Raw genomic sequence first — 17,171 nt, 5'->3', positions numbered from 1 at the left:
GAGTTCAAGTTGAATGTTGTCAAAGCTATGCAGCATCCAGACACATCAAATGGCTGCATGAGCACTGATATTATTGACTCTTTGGTGGAGGAGGTCAATATGACTGAAAGTCTTGAATCAGAGCTAGATGACATTTTTAAAGATATTTAGCCTGATCTGGAGGAACTAAAGGAAATAAAAGAAATTCTGAAAATTCCTCAGGAAGAAGATAAGCCTCCTAAACCAGAGCTCAAGCCACTACCACCATCCCTGAAATATGCATTTCTGGGAGAAGGTGACACTTTTCCAGTGATCATAAGCTCTGCTTTAAATCCACAGGAAGAGGAAGCACTAATTCAAGTGCTAAGGACACACAAGACAGCTCTTGGGTGGTCCTTAAGTGATCTTAAGGGCATTAGCCCAGCAAGATGCATGCACAAGATCCTATTGGAGGATGATGCTAAGCCAGTGGTTCAACCACAAAGGCGGCTAAATCCAGCCATGAAGGAGGTGGTGCAGAAAGAGGTCACTAAGTTACTAGAGGCTGGGATTATTTATCCTATTTCTGATAGCCCCTGGGTGAGCCCTGTCCACGTTGTCCCCAAGAAGGGAGGCATAACAGTGGTTCATAATGAAAAGAATGAACTGGTTCCTACAAGAACAGTTACAGGGTGGCGTATGTGTATTGACTACAGAAGGCTCAACACAGCCACCAAGAAGGATCATTTTCCTTTACCATTCATAGACCAGATGCTAGAGAGACTGGCAGGTCATGAATATTACTGCTTTTTGGATGGCTATTCAGGTTACAACCAAATTGCAGTAGATCCTCAGGACCAAGAGAAAATAGCATTTACATGTCCTTCTGGAGTATTTGCCTACAGAAGGATGCCTTTTGTTCTGTGCAATGCACCTGCAACCTTTCAAAGGTGCATGCTCTCTATCTTCTCAGATATGGTAGAGAAATTTCTGGAAGTCTTCATGGATGACTTTTCAGTATTTGGAGACTCATTCAGCTCCTGCCTTAACCATCTAGCACTTGTTCTGAAAAGATGCCAAGAGACCAACCTAGTTTTAATCTGGGAAAATGTCACTTCATGGTGACTGAAGGAATTGTCCTTGGGCATAAAATTTCGAACAAAGGAATAGAGGTGGATCAAGCTAAGGTGGAGGTAATTGAAAATTACCACCACCTGCCAATGTTAAGGCAATCAGAAGCTTTCTGGGGCATGCGGATTCTACAGAAGGTTTATAAAGGATTTTTCAAAAATTGCCAAACCTCTGAGTAATCTGCTAGCTGCTGACACTCCATTTATCTTTGATAATGAGTGTCTGCAGGCGTTTGAGACTCTGAAAGCTAAGCTGGTCACAGCACCAGTCATCTCTGCACCAGACTGGACATTACCATTTGAACTAATGTGTGATGCCAGTGACCATGCCATTGGTGCAGTACTGGGACAAAGGCATGGTAAGCTTCTGCACGTCATTTATTATGGCAGCCGTATTCTAAATGATGCACAGAAGAACTACACAACCACAGAAAAGGAGTTACTTGCAGTGGTTTATGCCATTGACAAGTTCAGATCTTATTTAGTAGGATCAAAAGTGATTGTGTACACTGACCATGCTGCTCTTAAATATCTACTCACAAAGCAGGATTCAAAACCCAGGCTCATAAGATGGGTGTTGCTTCTGCAAGAGTTTGATATAGAAATAAGAGACAGAAAAGGAATAGAGAATCAAGTGGCTGATCACCTGTCCAGGATAGAACCAGTAGCAGGAGCATCCCTCCCTCCTACTGAGATCTCTGAAACCTTTCCGGATGAGCAATTATTTGCTATTCAGGAAGCTCCGTGGCTTGCAGACAGTGCAAACTATAAGACTCAAGGTTCTCCTTCTGTAACCATAGAGAGGAAGCATGAAAAGCTTCTCTCAAAACAGAGTCAAACAGAGCCCCCACAGTCAAACTCTAAGTTTGGTGTTGGGAGGCCACCACCAACTTCTAAGTTTGGTGTTGAACCCCCACATTCAAACTCTAAGTTTGGTGTTGGGAGGTTCCAACATTGCTCTGAACATCTGTGAGGCTCCATGAGAGCCCACTGTCAAGCTACTGACATTAAAGAAGCGCTTGTTGGGAGGCAACCCAATGTTATATTTATTATTTTCCTTTGTTATTTTATGTTTTCTATAGGTTGATGATCATGGGAAGTCACAAATTCAATTGAAAAAGCAGAAACAGAATGAAAAATAGAAAGAAAAACAGCACACCTTGGAGGAAAACCTTGCTGGCGTTTAAACGTAAACGCCAGCAAGGGCAGCAAATGGGCGTTAAACGCCCAGTCTGGCACCATTCTGGGCGTTTAACGCCAGAAAGGGGCGCCAGACTGGCGTTAAACGCCAGGAATGGGCACCAAGCTGGCGTTAAATGCCAGAAATGGGCACCAGCCTGGCGTTTAACGCCAGGATTGGTAGTAGGAGCATTTTTGCTTGCCACTTGGTGCTGGGATGAATTATCCTTGACACCTCAGGATCTGTGGACCCCACAGGATCCCCACCTACCCCACCACTCTCTCTCTTCTTTCTTCTTTTGCTCGAGGACGAGCAAACCTTCTAAGTTTGGTGTGGTAAAAGCGTTGCTTTTTGTTTCTCCATAACCATTTTTGGCACCTAAGGCCGGAGAAACCTCTAGAAAGAGGAAAGGGAAGGCAAAAGCTTCCACCTCCGAGCCATGGGAGATAGAGAGATTCATCTCAAGGGATGCACTTTCCTCCACAAAACTATTGGGAGCAAATCAACACCTCCCTAGGAGAATTGAGTTCCAACATGGGACAACTAAGGGTGGTGCACCAAGAACATTCCATCCTCCTCCATGAAATTAAAGAAGATCATAGAATCATGAGAGAGGAGCAACAAAGGCAAGGAAGAGACATTGAGGAGCTCAAGCACTCCATAAGATCTTCAAGAGGAAGAACAAGCCGCCATCACTAAGGTGGACCCGTTCTTTAATCTCCTTGTTCTTTATTTTCTATTTTTCGAATTTTTATGCTTATGTTTATCTATGTTTGTGTCTTATTACATGATCATTAGTATCTTAGTGTCTATGCCTTAAAGCTGTGAATGTCCTATGAATCCATCACCTCTCTTAAATGAAAAATGCTTTAATCACAAAAGAACAAGAAGTACATGGTTTCGAATTCATCCCTGAAACTAGTTGAATTAGTTTGATGTGGTGACAATACTTTTTGTTTTCTGAATGAATGCTTGAACATTGCATATGACTTTTGAATTTGTTGTTTTAAAAATGTTAAAATTGTTGGCTCTTGAAAGAATGATGGAAAAGGAGAACTGTTATTGAGGATCTGAAAAATCATCAAATTGATTCTTGAAGCAAGAAAAAGCAGTGAATACAAAAAAAAAAGAAAAAAAAAAGAGAAGAAGAAAAAGCAAACAGAAAAAGCCAATAGCCCTTTAAACCAAAAGGAAAGGGTAGAAATAAAAAGTGATCCAAGGCAAAAAGAGTGTGCTTAAGAATCCTGGACACCTCTAATTAGGGACTCTAGCAAAGCTGAGTCACAATCTAAAAAGGTTCACCCAGTTATGTGTCTGTGGCATGTATGTATCCGGTGGTAATACTGGAAGACAGAGTGCTTTGGGCCACAGCCAAGACTCATAAAATAGCTATGTTCAAGAATCATCATACTAAACTAGGAGAATCAATAACACTATCTGAGTTCTGAGTTCCTATGGATGCCAATCATTCTGAACTTCAAAGGATAAAGCGAGATGCCAAAACTGTTCGGAAGCAAAAAGCTACTAGTCCCGCTCATCTAATTGGAGCTAAGTTTCTTTGATATTTTGGAGTCTATAGTACATTCTCTTCTTTTTATTCTATTCTGATTTTCAGTTGCTTGGGGACAAGCAACAATGTAAGTTTGGTGTTGTGATGAGCGGATAATTTATACGCTTTTTGGCATTATTTTCAGTGTGTTTTTAGTATATTTTAGTTAGTTTTTATTACATTTTCATTAGTTTTTAGTTAAAATTCACTTTTCTGGGCTTTACTATGAGTTTTTGTGTTTTTCTGTGATTTCAGGTATTTTCTGGCTGAAATTGAGGGACTTGAGCAAAAATCTGATTCAGAGGCTGAAAAGGACTGCAGATGCTGTTGGATTCTGACCTCCCTGCACTTGAAGTGGATTTTCTGGAGCTACAGAAGCCCAATTGGCGCGCTCTCAACGGCGTTGGAAAGTAGACATCCTGGGATTTCCAGCAATGTATAATAGTCCATACTTTGCCCGAGATTTGATGGCCCAAACCGGCGTTGCAAATCAGCTTCAAAATTCCCAGCGTTTAACGCTGGAACTGGCATAAAAATTGGAGTTAAACGCCCAAACTGGTACAAAAGCTGGCGTTTAACTCCAGGAAGAGTCTCTACACGAAAATGCTTCATTGCTCAGCCCAAGCACACACCAAGTGGGCCCGGAAGTGGATTTTTCTGTCATTTACTCATTTCTGTAAACCCTAGGTTACTAGTTCACTATTAATAGGATCTTTTGACATTGTATCTGTACCTCATGACACTTTACACGTTTCTTTGTGTACTTCTTACAGCATGAGTCTCTAAACCCCATGGTTGGAGGTGAGGAGCTTTGCTGTGTCTTGATGGATTAATGCAATTACTACTGTTTCTATTTCTATCATGCTTGCTTCCGTTCTAAGATATCACTTGTTCTTAACCCGGATGAATGTGATGACCCGTGACACTCATCATATTCTCAACTATGAATGCGTGCCTGACAACCACCTCCGTTCTGCTTTAGATTGAGTAGATATCTCTTGGATTCTTTAATCAGAATCTTCGTGGTATAAGCTAGAATTGATGGCAGCATTCAAGAGAATTCGGAAGGTCTAAACCTTGTCTGTGGTATTCTGAGTAGGATTCAATGATTGAATGACTGTGACGAACTTCAAACTCCTGAGGGCGGGGCGTTAGTGACAGACGCAAAAGAATCATTGGATTCTATTCCGGCCTGATTGAGAACCGACAGATGGATAGCCGTGCCGTGACAGGGTGCGTTGAACATTTCCACTGAGAGGATGGGAGGTAGCCATTGACAACGGTGAAACCCTACATACAGCTTGCCATGGAAGGAGCCTTGCGTGTTTGATGAAGAAGACAGTAGGAAAGCAGAGATTCAGAAGATGGAGCATCTCCAAAACCTCAACCTGTTCCCCATTACTGCAAAACAAGTACTTATTTCATGTTCTTTTACTTTTCACAATCAACCCTGATAATCTTTGATATCCTGACTAAGATTTACAAGATAACCATAGCTTGCTTCAAGCCGACAATCTCCGTGGGATCGACCTTTACTCACGTAAGGTATTACTTGGACGACCCAGTGCACTTGCTGGTTAGTTGTGCGGGATTGCAAAAGTGTGATTGCAATTTCGTGCACCACCTGGCTCAAAGACTCTGGATGACAATTTCTTATCATGCCATCTTTTTGCTTTCTCTTTGTATATTTTTGCATTCTCAAAAGCACTGAGTCTAAATTCCTCTAGCTCATTTAACTGGAGCAATATTTTTTCTCCAGCTAACTTGGCATCAAGGTTTAGGAATCTGGTTGCCCAGTAGGCTTTATGTTCCAGTTCCACTGGCAAGTGACATGCCTTTCCATACACAAGCTGGTATGGAGAGGTCCCTATAGGGGTCTTGAATGCTGTTCTGTATGCCCACAGAGCATCATCCAAGCTTCTTGCCCAATCCCTTCTACGGTTAATTATAGTCCGTTCCAGGATTCGTTTGAGTTCTCTATTTGAGACTTCAGCCTGCCCATTTGTCTGTGGGTGATATGGAGTGGCCACCCTGTGGCTAACTTCATAACGAACCAAAGCAGAGTAGAGCTGTTTATTGCAGAAATGAGTGCCCCCATCACTGATTAGTACTCTAGGGGTGCCAAATCTGCTGAAGATGTGTTTCTGGGGGAATTTTATCATTGTCTTAGTGTCATTAGTGGGTGTAGCAATAGCTTCCACCCATTTGGATACATAATCCACTGCCACCAGAATGTAAGTGTTTGAGTATGATGGTGGGAAAGGCCCCATAAAATTAATACCCCATACATCAAACAACTCAATCTCCAAGAGCCCTTGTTGAGGCATGGCATAACTATGAGGCATATTACCAGATCTTTGGCAACTGTCACAATTAAGTACAAACACTTGGGAATCCTTATAGAGAGTAGGCCAGTAGAAGCCACATTGGAGAACTCTTGTAGCTGTTCGCTCACTTCCAAAATGTCCTCCATACTGTGATCCATGGCAGTGCCAGAGGATCTTCTGTGCTTCTTCTTTAGGCACACATCTACGGATTACTCCGTCTGCACATCTCTTGAAGAGATATGGTTCATCCCAAAGATAGTACTTTGCATCCGTGATCAACTTCTTTGATTGCTGCCTACTGTACTCTTTGGGTATGAATCTTACTGCCTTGTAGTTTTCAATGTCTGCAAACCACGGCACTTTCTGGATGGCAAAGAGTTGCTCATTCGGAAAGGTCTCAAAGATCTCAGTAAGAGGGAGGGACGCCCCTTCTACTGGTTCTATTCGGAACAGGTGATCTGCTACTTAGTTCTCTGTCCCTTTTCTGTCTCTTATTTCTATATCAAACTCTTGCAGAAGCAACACCCATCTGATGAGTCTGGGTTTTGAATCCTGCTTTGTGAGTAGATATTTAAGAGCAGCATGATCAGTGTACACAATCACTTTTGATCCTACTAAATAGGATCTGAACTTGTCAATGGCATAAACCACTGCAAGTAATTCTTTTTCTGTGGTTGTGTAGTTCTTCTGTGTGTCATTTAAAATACGACTAGCATAGTAAATGACGTACATGGGCTTATCATGCCTCTGTCCCAACACTGCACCAATGGCATGATCACTGGCATCACACATCAATTCAAATGGTAATGTCAAGTCTGGTGCAGAGATGACTGGTGCTGTGACCAGCTTAGCTTTCAGGGTCTCAAACGCCTGCAGACACTCCTTATCAAAGAAAAATGGCGTGTCAGCAGCTAGCAGATTTTTCAGAGGTTTGGCAATTTTTGAAAAATCTTTTATAAACCTCCTATAGAATCCTGCATGCCCCAGAAAGCTTCTGATTGCCTTAACATTGGCAGGTGGTGGTAATTTTTCAATTACCTCTACCTTAGCTTGATCCACCTCTATACCCTTGTTCGAGATTTTGTGCCCAAGGACAATTCCTTCAGTCACCATAAAGTGACACTTCTCCCAGTTTAAAACCAGGTTAGTCTCTTGGCATCTTTTTAGAACAAGTGCTAGATGGTTAAGACAGGAGCTAAATGAGTCTCCAAATACTGAAAAGTCATCCATGAAGACTTCCAAAAATTTTTCCACCATATCAGAGAAAATTGAGAGCATGCACATCTGAAAGGTTGCAGGTGCATTGCACAGGCCAAATGGCATCCTTCTGTATGCAAATACTCCAGATGAACATGTGAATGCCGTTTTTTCTTGATCCTGGGGATCTACTGCAATTTGATTATAACCTGAATATCCATCTAGGAAGCAGTAGTATTCATGACCTGCTAGTCTTTCTAGCATCTGGTCTATGAATGGTAAAGGAAAATGATCCTTTCTGGTGGCTGTATTGAGCCTTCTATAATCAATACACATACGCCACCCTGTAACTGTTCTTGTTGGAACCAGTTCATTTTTTTCATTATGAACCACTGTCATGCCTCCCTTCTTAGGGACGACTTGGACAGGGCTTACCCAGGGGCTATCAGAAATAAGATAATTAATCCCAGCCTCTAGTAATTTAGTGACCTCCTTCTACACCACTTCCATCAGGGCTGGATTCAGCCGCCTTTGTGGTTGGACCACTGGCTTAGCGTCACCCTCCAATAGGATCTTGTGCATGCATCTGGCTGGGCTAATGCCCTTAAGATCACTGATGGACCACCCAAGAGCTGTCTTGTGTGTCTTTAGCACTTGAATCAGTGCTTCCTCTTCCTGTGGCTCTAAGGTAGAGCTTATGATTACAGGAAAGGTATCACCTTCTCCCAGAAATGCATATTTCAGGGATGGTGGTAATGTTTGAGCTCGGGTTTAGGAGGTTTCTCCTCTTCTTGAGGGATTTTCAGAGATTTTATTATTCTCTCTGATTCCTCCAGATCAGGCTGAACATCTTTGAAGATGTCCTCTAGCTCTGATTCGAGACTCTCAGCCATATTGACCTCTCTTACCAGAGAGTCAATGATATCAACACTCATGCAGTCATTTGGGGTGTCTGGATGTTGCATAGCTTTGACAACATTCAACTTGAACTCCTCCTCATTGACTCTCAGGGTTACTTCCCCTTTTTGGACGTCAATGAGGGTTCGGCCAGTTGCTAGGACAGGTCTTCCTAGAATGAGAGTTGCACTCTTGTGCTCCTCCATTTCCAGCACCACAAAGTCAGTAGGAAAGGCAAATGGCCCAACCTTGACAATCATGTCTTCAATTACGCTTGATGGGTATTTAATGGAGCCATCAGCAAGTTGAAGACATATCCGGGTTGGTTTGACTTCTTCAGTCAAACCAAGCTTTGTGATAATAGATGCAGATATTAGGTTGATACTTGCCCCAAGATCACATAGAGCTTGCTTGGTACAAGTACCCTCCAATGTGCATGGTATTATAAAGCTCCTGGGATCTTTAAGCTTCTCAGGTAAGCTTTTCAGAATGACTGCACTGCATTCTTCAGTGAGATAAACTTTTTCAGTTTCCCTCCAATCCTTCTTATGACTTAAGATCTCTTTCATGAACTTAGCATAAGAGGGTATTTGCTCAAGTGCTTCTGCAAACAGAATCTTTATTTCAAGAGTCCTGAGATAGTCTGCAAAGCGGGCAAATTGCTTATCCTGTTCCGCTTGGCGGAGTTTCTGAGGATAAGGCATTTTGGCTTTGTGTTCCTCAACCTTAGTTGCTGTAGGTTTATTGCCTACAGATGTGGGTTGGGAAGCCTTTTTAGAAGGGTTATTATCAGCACTTGTGTGTGTCTGATCCCCCACTGGCATTTGAATGCCAGGGGTGGAAGCTGGAGTGGCGTTAGACGCCAGCTCCTTACCTGTTTCTGGCGTCTGAACGCTAGAACTGTGCTCCCTGTGGGCGTTCAACGCCAAACCTTTGCTTGTTTCTGGCGTTGAACGCCAAGACTGAGCATGGTTTGGGCGTTCAGCGCCAGTATTGTTCCTCTCTGGGCTCTGATTGTCCTCAGAGGGATTTTGAGTAGCCATTTGTTCATTTTTTGGCTTCCTGCTGCTTTGAACTGCTTGGCATTCTTCTGTTATTTATTTTGACAATTGCTTTTCTGTTTGCTTCAACTGTACTTCCATATTCATATTAGCCATTCTTGTTTCTTGTAATATCTCCTTGAACTCGGCAAGCTGTTTTGTTAGAAAGTCTAATTGCTGATTGAATTCATTAGCCTGATCTACAGGACTGAGTTCAGCAGTTACTGTTTTAGCTTCTTCTTTCATGGAAGATTCACTGCTTAGGTACAGATGCTGATTTCTGGCAACTGTATCAATAAGCTCTTGAGCTTCTTCAATTGTTTTTCTCATATGTATAGATCCACCAGCTGAGTGATCTAGAGAAATCTGAGCTTTTTCTGTAAGCCCATAGTAGAAGATGTCTAATTGCACCCACTCTGAAAACATTTCAAAGGGGCATTTTCTTAGCATCTCTCTGTATCTCTCCCAAGCATCATAAAGGGATTCATTATCTCCTTGTTTGAAGCCTTGGATGCTTAGCCTTAGCTGTGTCATCTGTTTTGGAGGAAAATAGTGATTCAGAAATTTTTCTGACAACTGTTTCCATGTCTTTATGCTGTTCTTAGGTTGGTTATTTAACCACCTCTTAGCTTGGTCTTTTACAGCAAATGGAAATAGTAATAATCTGTAGACATTCTGATCTACTTTCTTATCATGTACTGTGTCAGCAATTTGTAAAAATTGTGCCAGAAACTCTGTAGGTTCTTCATGTGAAAGACCGAAATATTGGCAGCTTTGCTGCACCATGATAATGAGCTGAGGATTCAACTCAAAGCTACTAACTCCAATGGAGGGTATACAGATACTAATCCCATATGAAGCAGTAGTGGGGTTAGCATATGACCCCAGAGTCCTCCTGGACTGTTCATTTCCACTTAGTTCCATGATGGAGCAAGGGAGATGGTATGGATGTTGATATTGTTTATTTTATTTAATTTATTATATAAAAAATTGATTTTTGAAATAATAAAATAAAATAAAATAAAAAACCGAAATAAAAATAAAATAAATAAAGAAAGAAAATTAAAAATTTAAAATTTGAAAACTTTTATGAAGATTTTCGAAAATTTGAGGAGAGAGAAAGTGGTTAGGATATTTTTGAAAAAGATATATATATATATATATATATATATATATATATATATATTTTAAACTTAAAAATATAAGAATTGAAAAATTTTGAAATTGAAATCTGAATTTTTATATAAAAATTTCGAAAATATAGTTTAAAATTAGTTAGAAAAGATATTTTTTTGAATTTTGAATTTTATGATGAAAGAGAAAAACACACAAAAGACACAAGACTTAAAATTTTTAGATCTAATGCTCCTTATTTTCGAAAATTTTGGAGGAAAAACACCAAGGAACACCAAACCTAAAAATTTTAAGATCAAAACATAAGAAAGACTCAAGAACACCTTGAAGATTCACAAGAATACCAAGAACAAAAGAAAGAACACCATACTTAAAATTTTTAGAAAACCAAGATAAATTTTTGAAAATTAAAGAAAGATCAACAAGAAAACACCAAACTTAAAATTTGGCACAAGATTAAATCAAGAAAAATTATTTTTGAAAAAAAGATTTTAAAAAGAAGATGCCCAATTGCCAAGAACATAGACCAACGCTCTAGCCAGTTGGGAGTAAATGTAACACTTGTTCTAAATAGGTATATTCCTTTTGGAAGATTAATGCTTTAAAAAGAACACAAGTGAAACAAGAAAAGACACAGAACAAGAAAAATTAAAGATCAAACAAGAAAAATAAACAAGAACAACTTGAAGATCAAGGAAGAACAAAGAACACTAATACGAAAATTTTAAAGAAAAATATAAAATATGCAATTGACACCAAACTTATAACAAGACACTAGACTCAAAGAAAAATTAAAAATTAATAAAGAAAAATAATATTTTTGAAAAGAAAATAAAAGACTCTGACCCAATTGCCAAAATCTTCCTAATCTAAGAAATAAAATAAACCTTTACTTGTTCAAACTCGAACAATCCCCGGCAACGGTGCCAAAAACTTGGTACACGAAATTGCAATCACACTTTTGCAATCCGCACAACTAACCAGCAAGTGCACTGGGTCGTCCAAGTAATACCTTACGTGAGTAAGGGTCGATCACACGGAGATTATTGGTTTGAAGCAATCTATGTTTATTTTATTATTCTTAGTCAGGATATCAATTAAAATTATCAGTAGGAATTATTAGAAAAATAAAAGAGCGTGAAATAAATAATTGTTACTTTAAGTATGGAGAATATGTTGGTGTTTTGGAGATGCTTTGTCCTCTGAATTTCAACTCTTCCTTGAAATCCTTTTTCCACACGCAAGGCTCCTTCCATGGCAAGCTATATGTAGGGTGTCACCGCTGTCCATGGCTACTTCCCATCCTCTTAGTGAAAACGGTCCAAATGCTCTGTCATAGCACGGCTAATCAGCTGTTGGTTCTCGATCATGTCGGAATAGAATCCATTGATTCTTTTGCGTTTGTCATCATGCCCAACACTCGCGAGTTTGAAGCTCGTCACAGTCATCTAATCCCAGAATCCTACTCGGAATACCACAGACAAGGTTTAGACTTTTCGAATTCTCATGAATGCCGCCATCAATTCCAGCTTATACCACGAAGATTCTGATTAAGGAATCTAAGAGACACTCATTCAATCTGATGTAGAACGGAGGTGGTTGTCAGGCACACGTTCATGGATTGAGGAAGGTGATGAGTGTCACGGATCATCACCTTCTTCATGTTTAAGCGCGAATGAACATCTTAGATAAGAACAAGCGTGTTTGAATGGAAAACAAAAATAATTGCATTAATTCATCGAGACGCTGCAGAGCTCATCACCCCCAACAATGGAGTTTAGAGACTCATGCCGTCAAAGTGCATAAAATTCAGATATGAAAATGTCATGAGATACAAAATAAATCTCTAAAAGTTGTTTAAATACTAAGCTAGTAACCTAGGTTTACAGAATATGAGTAAACTAAGATAATTGATGCAGAAATCCACTTCTGGGGCCCACTTGGTGTGTGCTGGGGCTGAGACTTAAGCCTCTCACGTGCTTGGGCTGTTTCTGGAGTTGAACGCTAGGTTGTAACGTGTTTTGGGCGTTGAACTCCAACTTGTAACCTGTTTCTGGCGCTGGACGCCAGACTGCAACATGGAACTGGCGTTGAACGCCAGTTTACGTCGTCTATCTTTGCGCAAAGTATGGACTATTATATATTGCTGAAAAGCCCTGGATGTCTACTTTCAAACCCAATTGAGAGCGCGTCATAGAGATTACCCCCTAAACCCATATAAAATATCCGCTCATCAAGGAACACGTCTCAAAATCCAAGGGCAGCCCAAGCCCATAGAGATAAAGGTGGTTCCCTTAAAGATGACCTCACTTAAAGATAAGATAAAGATAAGATAAGATAACTAACTTATCTTATCCACAGGAGGCCACATTTCACCATTATAAATACACTGGAGCACCCAGGTATAACTCATACACTGATTCTACTCAATACCTGCTTAATACCCTTGCTAACTTAAGCATCAGAGTCCCTTGCAGGTACCCCCCACCCTCCGGGGATGAAGGATCAGCACCATCACCAAGTCCAACAAGTCAGACACACCAGCTCCGGCGGCTATACACCTGCCAGACACATCGACTCCAACCAACACAGAAGATCTCGACCGAGATCGACCTACAATTTCAGGTAACCCTCGGAACAGTAGCTAAAAGTGTGCATCAACTAAAATAAAGGTATCCAAAATAGCAAATATGTACAGTAATCCCAAAATGATCTAAAATGTAAAGTGCGGAATAAGACAAAATAAAGTGGCAGAGGATATAAATAGAAGTCTGAAAGTTCACCACATAAGTGCAAACACCGGTCACAAACGGTGACCTTCCCACACTTTAGAATCAAGCATCGTCCTCGATGCTACTGATGTGCGGAAAACGATCCGAAACAAAACTCACCGGCAAGTGCACCGGGTCGCATCAAGTAATAATAACTCACGGGAGTGAGGTCGATCCCACAGGGATTGAAGGATTGAGCAATTTTAGTTCAGTGGTTGATTTAGTCAAGCGAATCAAGATTTGGTTGAGTGATTTGTGATTTGCAGAATTTAAATTGCATGGAAAGTAAAGGGAATGGGTAAATTGCATGAAATTAAAGAGGAGAATTGAAATTTAAAGTGCTGAATCTTAAAGAGCAAGAAATTAAATGGCAGAAACTTAGAACGCAAGAAATGTAAATTGCAGAATATTAAAGTGCAAGAAATGTAAATGACTTGAATTGTAAAGGGAATTGGGAATTGGATTTGCAGAAATTAAACAAGGAAAAGTAAATTGCAATAAACAGGGAAATAGAAGATGACTTGGATTGAATCGGATCTTGAAGCAGGAATGTAAATGAGATTGAAAAGCATTAAACAAGGAAAGTAAAATTGAAATTCAGATCTCAGGACCCAAGAGACTAGATAACCAAGTCTAGATCTCAATGCCTTCCTAGATCCAACAAAAACAATTGCAAAGGAGATGAAGAATTGTAAATTGCAAAGAAAGTAGAAGAGGAAGCAATTAATCAGAAACGGAAATTCAATTATGCAGTAAAATGAAACAGAGAGATCCAAGGATGAGATTGAAACAGAATTCCTTCAATTCTCCAACCCAAGATCCAAGACAATTGTAATTGAAATTGAAAGCAATAAAACTAAGAGGAAGAGAAGTGAATTCTCCTTCCCCGAGACTTAGAAATTAAAGATCACTCAATACCCAAAAGCTCTCTAAAAACTAAAAGGGAAAGCTCCCTATGAAAACTAAAAAGGAAAGCTCCAAAAGAAAGCCCCCGAATAACTTGAATTCTATCCTATTTATACACTTTCTTCAAATGATCTTCAAGCCTTGAGTTGGGCCTTTGCTCTTGGTGGAATTGGGTTGAGAGAGGCCTTGGTTGATTGCTCTTGGAGTTTGGAGAGGAACCGAAATGAACCAAGTGTACCGGGTTTGAATGTTGCAAAAGTTTGAGTAAAAGTTTGAGTAAAAGTTTGAGGCAAACTTTTACTCCAACTTTTCATATCAGCTCCCTCATTTTGCTGATTCCAACGTTGGTGCAAAAGTTAGGGGTCTAACTTTTGCTCCAACGTTGGCCTCCTCATGTGCACTCATGGCGCCAACGTTAGCCCAAAAGTTAGGGGCTAACGTTGGCGCAAACTTTTGCTCCTCCTTTGTGTTTTTCATGCGCCAACGTTAGCCTAAAAGTTAGAGGCTAACGTTGGCGCAAACTTTTGGTGCCCCAGGAAGTGTTTTGCATGTGCCAACGTTAGCCCAAAAGTTAGGGGCTAACGTTGGGGCAAACTTTTCACCCAAAAGTTTGTGCAAAAGTTTGAGGCTAACTTTTGGTCCAGCTTTTTGCTTCCTGGTTCATTTTCACTTATTCCAAAAGTTTGAGCTAAAGTTTGAGGCAAACTTTTGCTCAAACTTTTTGTCCTCTCTTCCTCCTAGCCATTCCTTCTTGCTTCAACCTTTCTCCAAGCTTTCTTCACCTATCATTAATCAACCAAACACATCAAAGCTATGCTCAAAATCATGAGATATTCATTCTTTCACAATATGTAACAAATATAGCATAAAACCTCATGAAATTGCATTAATTCATCTATGGTTGATTCAATCAAAGGAAGCATGAAAATCTGCCCAAATTGGCTTGCTTAGACCTCAAGAAAGTGCATAATTCAAGTGAAAACAAAAGAAAAAGACTAGTGAAACTAGGCTAAGATGACTTGTCATCACAACACCAAACTTAAAGCTTGCTTGTTCCCAAGCAAGAAATGAATTATTAAGAAGAAAGAATGAAATGGAAGAGGATGTTCATGCTAGCAGAGTATTATTGGTAGTTCATGGGGTTTTGTGTGGTTATGCAAACACTCACTTCTTATTGACTCTTAGGCCTAGAAAGTCTCCTTCAAGCTTCAAGTACCATACTGCTATGACCTCTCATTATTCCTTTATCCTTGGCTATTACTTTGTTCAAAAGCTTTATTTGAGTGTCATGTGTAGCAAGTTCTTTTTCTTTTCTTTATACTTGACACATTATTCACCATAGACACTTGGCTCACATTCCTTCTTAAAACATTGATGCCCAGCACCTCTTTGGGTTACTAAATGCCTTGTAGTTAGGTTGCTCTTGATAGTGGACTTTCAGCTGATGATCCCGGATTAGTTAATCCAAGTCACCAAGTGTTGATGCACTCCGAAGAGCTTACTAATCCAAGCAGATCCTAGTACAAAGACACCACAGGCATATATTTTAAGGTTCAAGCTATTGGTGTCCAGCTTTGTTTCTTTTTGTTCTGCCACTTTTTGGCTATCTCTTTTCTTTCTTTCTTTTTGTTTTTCTTTCTAACCAAGGATTTTTATTTAATTGAAATTCATAGACAGTAGGTCACTTTACACTTGGAAGGAGATATCCTAGCTCTTTATTCACTAAAAGTGAGCTATTATACAATCACACACATACCACCACTTACTTTTATTATACTTCTATCTGACAGAGACTATCTTACTTCACATTCAAACATTTCTTTTATTGAATTAAAGATGCAGGGGGCAAAACATGCTTTTAGTCAAGTGGAAGTAAACACACAAGCACATACTTAAACTAGCTCACTTATTTTAAGATAAACAAACATAATGCAAAGACTATTAATTAAAATAACTACTTAAAGATGCAAAGACACTTCAAACAGATAGAATGCATGCTTTTTCTTTGTAGTGATGAATAAGGAGCAAGTCCACCTTTCATTTGTCATGCTTTTTCTTTCTTCTTTCATATACTTGGTTGCTGGTGTTCCCTGTGTCCATGTTTGTTGTCTGTTGACCCCGCCAGAACCCAGCTTTATTCATCGCCTCCTCTACTCTATCTTCAAGGCTCATAGCTTTGTTTACTTCTACCTCACTTTTCTTTTTGAAGAACTCATCAAAAATTGGGAATGCCGGATCCATGTTGTGCAGATGTTCTCCAATATAGTTCAGTTTGATTTGACTATTAATGTTGTAATCGGCTTGGACTTCATATCTTGCATCTTGGAGGGTTGTAAAATCATTGAGAGCCCTCATAGTTTCGGCTTGCATTTGTGCCAACTTCCCAAATGCTTCGTGAGATTGAAAGGCATGCTCTTCTTGCATCACAAGGAATTTTGACTCAAACTCACTTTGTTGGTTCATCATTTTCAGCTGCCATTCTTTTTGCTCTTGTTGATGCTTCAAGTATTGTGAATGGTACTCTTCTTGCCTTTCTTGAATTCTTGTGTATTGTTGTGACAATCTTCCAATTGCTTCTTGCATTTGAGTCATATCCATATTGCCATGTGGGAAAAAGTGCGGCTGTTCCTCCTCCTCTTGTGGCTCTTCTTCTAGGTGTAGCTCATCTTCTTCCATTGGTTCTTCTCTTTGCCTTCTTCCATGTGGCCTTCGGCCTTGATGTGCTTCGGGAGCCATTGTCATTCTTTCAATGGTTATGGGCATGCCTTGGCTTAACCACATTGGATTCTCATCTTCCATTGGCACTTTAGCCTTTGCACACAACCTCCAAATGGTACTTGGGTAGTATAACCAAGACCCGGCCGAATTCTTCTCAGCAAGCCTTTGGATGTCTTTTGCAAGGATTTCATGAACTCTTATCTCTCCTCCCACAATGATGCAATCAACATCACAGCTCTCTCCCTGTTAACTTCTGACGTGTTCACTGTGCCCAGAATTGATCTTTTCATCAACTCATACCATCCTTTTGCTTCTGGGGTGAGGTTATATCTCTTCAGATACTTATATTTGTTCTTGTCATCTC

At 40.0% G+C, this 17,171-nt stretch overlaps 1 protein-coding gene across 1 annotated transcript; it reads right to left on the bottom strand.

The window, feature by feature from the left end:
* Positions 1-16,126: 16,126 nt before the first annotated feature.
* LOC130962850 (uncharacterized) lies at positions 16,127-16,888 on the bottom strand. The gene has a single exon (XM_057889009.1). It carries the CDS (start codon positions 16,886-16,888, stop codon positions 16,127-16,129), a length of 762 nt encoding a protein of 253 aa, XP_057744992.1.
* Positions 16,889-17,171: the final 283 nt, after the last annotated feature.

This window comes from Arachis stenosperma, chromosome 2 (assembly GCF_014773155.1).
Source record: "Arachis stenosperma cultivar V10309 chromosome 2, arast.V10309.gnm1.PFL2, whole genome shotgun sequence".
NCBI lineage: Eukaryota > Viridiplantae > Streptophyta > Magnoliopsida > Fabales > Fabaceae > Arachis > Arachis stenosperma.
This window is presented reverse-complemented; position numbering and strand designations above follow the sequence as displayed.